This window comes from Borostomias antarcticus (genome assembly GCF_949987555.1).
Source record: "Borostomias antarcticus genome assembly, chromosome: 3".
NCBI lineage: Eukaryota > Metazoa > Chordata > Actinopteri > Stomiiformes > Stomiidae > Borostomias > Borostomias antarcticus.
In genome coordinates, this window is record NC_140236.1 from 37,348,580 (window position 1) to 37,356,868 (window position 8,289).

The following is an 8,289-nucleotide window of genomic DNA, read 5'->3' on the forward strand; positions in this document are numbered from 1 at the left end:
ACAGAAGTTGAACCAATTGCAGCAAAATAGCTAACGTAACAGGAATCATCAGTGTAACTGCTTTAGCCACTGACCGCTACCATTAATGTTATCGAAGCTGCTGGTAGTTGTTGTAAGCTCATGAGCTAACTGGCTATCCCGCTCTTATTGTGCTGGATTAGCATTGGAAGCATTAGAACTGATGTGTCCAGGGACAAGACCTATCTTAATTTATCAGACATTATTTCATGTCATTTCAATTCACAGCTATTTCAGTGGCATGACTAGCTTCCGTCCTACCAGTCCTGAACAGAAACAAGCCAGTCATGGACCTGGTCTGGTTTTGTGTGGTGTTAATCCACTCAAAACACACATTATCACCCTAAAATGGCTATGAAAGTGGAGCACATACCCATACAGTAGGCAGTGGACAGGCATGTTGTATAGGCTATATATTTTCCAGTGTTATTCATTTGAAATAAAGCAGCTTAGTAAGTGCCCTTGATGACCGTGATTTTTTTTTCTTGACCTATTAACTATTTGTCTTTACCAGAGAGGAGAGCGTGAATAGTGTACAAGGCTCTTCATCGTAAGCGTTTGGACTTCATATGATTTAATTTTTTCATACCACGTGAAATGGTTTTAGAAAGCAGGCGTAATCCGTGTCAGTGATTTGCTTGCTACGTGATAGCCTAATATCTGGACTCTCACTATCAGTATCGCCCTACAGCAACAGTGTTTCCCAAGGCTCCCAGTCGGCTCCCAGTCTCGGGATAAACAAGCTGCTGTCACATGCAAGCGTGCTTCTGACGTGCTGCTGCTCCTTTTGCTCCTTTTGGCTGCTCAGTGTTCATTCAGCCTGGGACCCTCAGCCTCCCCCCTCCCCGGCGGACAGGCATGCAGATGCGCTTTAACGGAACAACGTAGAGCCGACAATGAGCAATATGTCAGGATAATCAAAGGAAATCAATAGGTAACGTGATATATATTCATTTGAAGCGGCAATATAAAGATGGCGAGAGTACTCCATAACTTGCTGTTGTTTACAATCAGACTAACGCTGAGGATCCGAGTTTGCGGATATTGGTCATTGATCTACGGTTACTGTGCTCTCTGCACCACCGTCGCCTTGATGAAACTTGGGTGGAACATCATGATAAGACCCTCAACAACCTTCCGGTGGGGGATCCGTGAAGCCCCCCCTGCCTGCCTGAATGACACGTCCTTGGGAACCCACTGTTATGTTAGAATAAAGGTAAGACACCTATTTAGGAATAGCCTATTGTGTGTATGAGCTAGCTCATGTCAGGAGAGGCATAAACACAGAGATTACAGATAAATCAAAATAGGCCTTTGTACAAATCGTGAGAATGTTATTATTAAACATCTTCGACGGACGGACGCGGACCACACGCGCACGCTGCTGTTGTTATTAGTCTATCTGTTGTTATTAGTCTATCTGTTGTTATTAGTCTATCTGTAGTTAGTCTATCTGTTGTTATTAGTCTATCTGTTGTTATTAGTCTATCTGTAGTTATTAGTCTATCTGTTGTTATTAGTCTATCTGTTGTTATTAGTCTATCTGTTGTTATTAGTCTATCTGTTGTTATTAGTCTATCTGTTGTTATTAGTCTATCTGTTGTTATTAGTCTATCTGTTGTTATTAGTCTATCTGTTGTTATTAGTCCATCGTGCGCGCGCTCCAGGTGGTGCTGAAGAGACAGCTCCGCGCGCCCTGGAGCACATCTGCTGGGTCATGCAGACAGGGTCATGCAGACAGGGTCATGCAGTCTGCTGGGTCATGCACACAGGGTCATGCAGACAGGGTCATGCAGTCTGCTGGGTCATGCAGACAGGGTCATGCAGACAGGGTCATGCAGACAGGGTCATGCAGTCTGCTGGGTCATGCAGACAGGGTCATGCAGACAGGGTCATGCAGACAGGGTCATGCAGACAGGGAGACATGGTGCAGTTGTTGCCTCTCACTAAATTTCACTCTATACGTGATATGAAATGTATCCGTTAACAAACAAAGGGGAGAAAAACACGATTACCATATCTCTGTTTATCCCATAGTTGAAACTGAAACCACTCTGAAGTTGAAGTATACTTTCAGTGGCTTCAGGTGTCAGTGACAGATTTCATAAAGTCTGAATTCACATATAAATATAGGATGGCATGGCACCTAAGCTATTTGTTCTATGGCACTATAACACAGACAGCAGTATGGTGTTGTGGGTTTTAGCCTCCACCTCAGCAGACGGTCTAACGGTGCATGGTTGAGACCAGAGAAGTGTTACCATTGCATACATGTCCTTGATGACCAGAGAAGTGTTACCATTTCATACATGTCCTTGATGACTGTTGACTCAGGCTATCTTCTGTCCTCCCTGGTTGCAGGAGTCTGGACTGAGATTTCACTACGTCGCTGCTGGAGAGAGAGGGAAACCACTCATGCTGTTCTTACACGGCTTCCCGGAGTTCTGGTAGGACTACATGCATGTCTGCAGGACCACAGGGACATGCATGTCTAGCAGGACCACAGGGACATGCATGTCTACCAGGACCACAGGGACATGCATGTCTAGCAGGACCACAGGGACATGCATGTCTAGCAGGACCACAGGGACATGCATGTCTAGCAGGACCACAGGGACATGCATGTCTAGCAGGACCACAGGGACATGCATGTCTGTAGCAGGACCACAGGGACATGCATGTCTGCAGGACCACAGGGACATGCATGTCTGCAGGACCACAGGGACATGCATGTCTAGCAGGACCACAGGGACATGCATGTCAGTAGCAGGACCACAGGGACATGCATGTCTAGCAGGACCACAGGGACATGCATGTCTAGCAGGACCACAGGGACATGCATGTCTGTAGCAGGACCACAGGGACATGCATGTCTGTAGCAGGACCACAGGGACATGCATGTCTGTAGCAGGACCACAGGGAGGCTGAACATGTTTCTACTTTATTCAGAATGAACAAAGCTTTTGAACCTGAAGGTGCTCGTCCTGTGTGGGTCCTGTGTGGGTCCTGTGTGGGTCCTGTGTGGGTCCTGTGTGGGTCCTGTGTGGGTCCTGTGTGGGTCTGTGTGGGTCTGTGTGGGTCCTGTGTGGGTACTGTGTGGGTAGGTTTTAGGTGTTTAGGTTGTTGTTTTCCTCAGTTGTTTTTTCTTAGTTGGAGCCCTGATTGATGAACTCTCAGTACTGTCCTTAGTAAGTGTGGTGTAGTGGTGAGTGATGAAGTAGGTACAACTGTTAGACAAGTGTCTCCAATTATACTGGTTTTAAAGCAAAAATCCTCTGAGGCCAAGGCAATGTATATATTCATGATAGCCTTGTCTACAGTACTGCTCCTTACATTGACTCTCCCCCATGTATCAGTAAGTGAAAATAAAGCGTAGCGTTGGAGGCGCCTGGAACGAGGCCATAGAGGTTGTCAAGTACTGTAAGCTGGTCCATATCTCAAGCAAACTCACAGTGCTGTGAATAGACAGGACAGAGCCCAATAATTAATGTAGCGTGGGTCTTTTCCGCCCCATTGCCGATACTGTGCCCAGGAATCCAGGATGAACTCATTGATGTACCAGACAGTTGAGTCCAAGTGACACTCCCACTTCATTCAGTGTTGAAAAGTGTTAAGCCACAAATTCCCTTTATCACCCAGGAGAGGGGCCGAGGGCTGTTGGGGCTGCTTGTTTTATTTAAAACCTCATCTATATTCAAATACTGTATATTGGTTTTCAGAGCTGTGCTCTTATCCTGACTCATCAGAATCACACTCAGGCCTCTGCCTTCGGCTCATGAAGAAGAGGATAGCAGATCTACAGCAGACAACATCTGCAATTAGGGAGCTATCCCAGTCCAGATGATGAGAGAGCGGATTAGAAACCAAATCATCTCAAATTATACCAAGGTGACCTTCATTCGTGTCAAAGGGAAACCGAGTTAGAATACCAAAAAGCTCAGGTTGTATAAAAAAGACAAAAAGACATGGATGTATGCACACTTGTTTTACACTTGTTTACTACTACAGACTACCATGCGGCCACAGGTACCTGCAAGATCTCAGTGGCTTTCTTGTCTCTTGTTTTGATTGTCTGTGTGTGTGTGTGTGTGTGTGTGTGTGTGTGTGTGTGTGTGTGTGTGTGTGTGTGTGTGTGTTTGTGTGTGTGTGTCTGTCTGCCTGCTTGTCTGTCTGTTTCTCTGTCTGTCTCAGGTTCTCCTGGCGTCACCAGCTGCGTGAGTTTAAGAGTGAGTTCCGCGTGGTGGCTGTTGACATGCGGGGCTACGGGGAGTCTGACCTGCCCCTGTCCACTGAAAGCTACCGCTTTGACTACTTGGTCACAGACGTCAAGGACATTGTGGAGTACCTGGGTAAGAGAACAGAGAAGAAGAGAGAGTCTTTTATCTGTCTAAATCACTGTGCCTCAGGGACAAGCAGTGATTGAGATTGAGCCCATGAATGAAACAGCAGTCCTGAAAGTGTGGCTAGGCAGCCTGGTATCCAGAGTAAAACCTTTTTTTTCTGATTTGTACTCGAGACAACCTGATGACCCCCACTGTGTCATGACAAGCTTCCTGTGACTCATGCTTAGTGATCGTGGGCTGGGGTGCAGATATGGAGCCCAAGCCGGATTTTAGCCCCTTCAACACACACAAGCAGGAGTCCTCCCCTCAGCCCTGGGGCTGTCTGAGGAGCCATGTCTGTCCCCTCTCACTAGGGCTGGGTTTCAAACTGGCCCTGGCAGTGAATACATTCTTTGCATTGCTAGGAAAGCAAGTTTTCCATTTTACAAAAATGAAAGCTAGTGAAATCTTTAACCCCCCCCTGCAAAAAAATCTCACAGATACCATATTGGCTACATCGCTATGATGCAAAAATGATTCATCTACTGCATAAATGATTTATCTCTCTGGGGGCAAATAGTGGTGGCCGTGCTGGACAGGTCAGGAGGATTGTGGGGAGACAGCAGAAGACCTCAGCCAGCAGCGATGACCTTGATCTCCATTTGAGCTTCTGTTAAGAGTGACACGTTTGATTGGTTTAGATTTCCTCAGAGGGAGTGAACCAACAGTGAGAGTAGCTGTTCAGTGTGGCTGTCTTCAAGCTTTATTGAGTTTCTTTCACTTTAACTGAATAAAAATATATATTTATACACAACCATACTTAAATCTTTCCTCAGGTTACAACAGATGCTTCCTGGTCGGCCATGATTGGGGCGGGACCATCGCCTGGCTGTTCGCCATCCACTACCCAGAGATGGTGACGAAGCTCATCGTCCTGAACAGCCCTCATCCCTCTGTGTTCACTGGTACATCCTCATCCCTCTGTGTTCACTGGTACATCCTCATCCCTCTGTGTTCACTGGTACATCCTCATCCCTCTGTGTTCACTGGTACACCCTCATCCCTCTGTGTTCACTGGTACATCCTCATCCCTCTGTGTTCACTGGTACATCCTCATCCCTCTGTGTTCACTGGTACATCCTCATCCCTCTGTGTTCACTGGTACATTCTCATCCCTCTGTGTTCACTGGTACATCCTCATCCCTCTGTGTTCACTGGTACATCCTCATCCCTCTGTGTTCACTGGTACATCCTCATCCCTCTGTGTTCACTGGTACATCCTCATCCCTCTGTGTTCACTGGTACATCCTCATCCCTCTGTGTTCACTGGTACATCCTCATCCCTCTGTGTTCACTGGTACATCCTCATCCCTCTGTGTTCACTGGTACATCCTCATCCCTCTGTGTTCACTGGTACATCCTCATCCCTCTGTGTTCACTGGTACATCCTCATCCCTCTGTGTTCACTGGTACATCCTCATCCCTCTGTGTTCACTGGTACATTCTCACCATACAGTCCCAATGGTTCTCATCATTCTAAGATGTGAAGATGAATTGGCAATGAGCGTCTGTGGAAAACATTGATCAATAGAATATGAAAGTAAACTCCCTTCCTCATGCTTATTAAAGAGGATCTGTTTTGGCTCTTGGGCTGGTATCATGATTAACATCATTAATTAGCAAGTATTATTGCTTCCATTTTGTGTTAGCAGCATCCATCTGGTACGTCCCCTACTTGCTTAAGGGGGAGATGGGGGGGTAATTACAGTCATCCTTTAATGTGAAGCTGAAGCATCTGGCTAGACTGGTAGCTAAGATGGAGGGAGAGGCACAGAGGGGAGGTCAGCCAGACATAACACATTCACAGCCTCTCCCTGCTAACTGCACCCTGAGTCATTAGCATTCTGGTTACATTTTACTCGAGAATCTTCCCTTGTGTTCTTTTGCCCTCTCTCTGGTCTTCTCCCTCTCCATGCCCCCCCCCCCCCCCCCCCTCTCATCGACCCCCCCTCTCATCTATCCAGATTATGCCCTGCGTCATCCCAGCCAGCTGCTCAAGTCCAGCTATTTCTTCTTCTTCCAGCTCCCCCGCTTCCCAGAGCTCATGCTCTCCATCAATGATTTCAAGGTGACAAGTCTGTGTGTGTGTGCGTGTGCGTGTGTGTGTGCGTGCAGGTGTGCGTGTGTGTGTGTGCGTGCGTCCGTGTGTTTCAAAGGGGTTCAAGGTCATTTGTGCATTTTCATTATACACGTGATGTAACGTTACTGTATGAAAATATGTATGGAAATGTATGTATGAAAATCTAACATTATTATCTAAAATATCAATTTTCAAAATTGCATCCAAGGTAAATAAAAGTAACTGATAAGCTATTGCTAGTAAAACTGGGCCACAAGAATAGATTTAATTAGGAGAGATTTAAATGTGTATATTTGTAAACAGACAGCAGATTACAGACAATGGGTCTGTGTGATGATTATGACTTATGACCGTTTTCCGTATTTACTTACTGTCTCTATTACATGATATAGGGAGAGAGATCTCTTAATGAATGCTGAGCCTCATTCAAGTGAAGGTCACAGTCACAACCCTGTCCCTTCAACTACCTAAACTGTCCGCTGTTCGTCTACTGTGACACACAGTACATGACCTTGTGTGAGTGTGTCTTCTAATCACACTCACTCCCCATGACCCCCCCCCCCTGCTGTAGGCGCTGAAGGGCCTGTTCACCAGCCGCAGCACAGGGATTGGCCGGCAGGGCCGCTGGCTGACGGGGGAGGACGTGGAGGCCTATCTCTATGTCCTGTCTCAGCCCGGAGCGCTGACTGGGGCTCTCAACTACTACAGGAATGTCTTCAGGTGAGGACCAGCATGTCACAGCCTTCCTTTACTTCCTGAAATGATGCGTCATCAGCGCCCTCTTGTGTTTTAAATAAAATCAGAGGGTGAATAGATAATTGTTCCTTTATTACTAAAGATGAGTTAATTTGTTTGCTATATTATTCATTTTTGGATTACTGCAGTAACACCATCAACTCTCACTGCTCAGCTGTAGATCTCTGGTCACTTTCTCTCTTTTCTCTCACAGACAGACAGGCAGACCCCCCCCCCACACACACACACACACACACACACACACACACACACACACACAGAATCCATAGTGCATGTGTGAACTCAGCGCGTGACTGAGCTCACCATCTGCTCCCTCCTTTAGCATCACTGTATATTAGAACAGGGGGATTTTTCTGCTTCAAGTTATGTAAAAATTATTTTCTCTGACCCATTCCCTATTAGTCTGTCAACAGGCCTACGCTGATAAAGGGAACCTGCAGAAATGCAGAGTGTTTACTATCAAAATGCCTGTCAAATATGAGTTCTACACATGTTCATGGCTTGACTTAAATACTGTGGTATTATGTGACCCAGTTCATTGGTATTGATGCTTTCCCCACAGCTCCCTCCCACTTAGCCAGAACGATGTCCTGTCCCCTGTCCTTCTGCTCTGGGGTGAGAGGGATGCCTTCCTGGAGCAGGAAATGGCCGAGGCGTGTCGTTTGTACATCAGGAATCACTTTCGGCTCAACATCATTTCCGGGGCCAGCCACTGGCTGCAGCAGGACCAGCCGGACATCGTCAACACCCTCATATGGACCTTCCTCAAGGAGGGAGAGGGACGTAAAAACTACAGGAACTGAATTTATAATGAACCCCCTCCACACACACACACCCCACTTGTGGCTCCTGGAAGCCTGGAATATGCCTGTGAAAACCAACCAACATAATGATAATGCAATCATTCTATTAATCCTCTACATTTCAAATATTTTTTTAAGACGTCAAAGGTAAGCGAAAGAACAAAAGCACATTTCATTGCCGAATACACTGAGTAGTTTGACACATCGGCTACTCAAGACCTTTTTGCACATCCGCCTTAAAGTTTGTTGA

At 46.4% G+C, this 8,289-nt stretch overlaps 1 protein-coding gene across 1 annotated transcript; it reads left to right on the plus strand.

The window, feature by feature from the left end:
• Positions 1-991: 991 nt before the first annotated feature.
• On the plus strand, positions 992-8,039 carry ephx4 (epoxide hydrolase 4; the record flags this gene model as incomplete). The annotated part of the gene is made up of 7 exons (XM_084461653.1): positions 992-1,234; positions 2,380-2,465; positions 4,210-4,367; positions 5,177-5,305; positions 6,365-6,468; positions 7,052-7,200; positions 7,799-8,039. 7 exons carry the CDS (start codon positions 992-994, stop codon positions 8,037-8,039), a joined length of 1,110 nt encoding a protein of 369 aa, XP_084317779.1.
• Between the last annotated feature and the right edge of the window lie 250 nt (positions 8,040-8,289).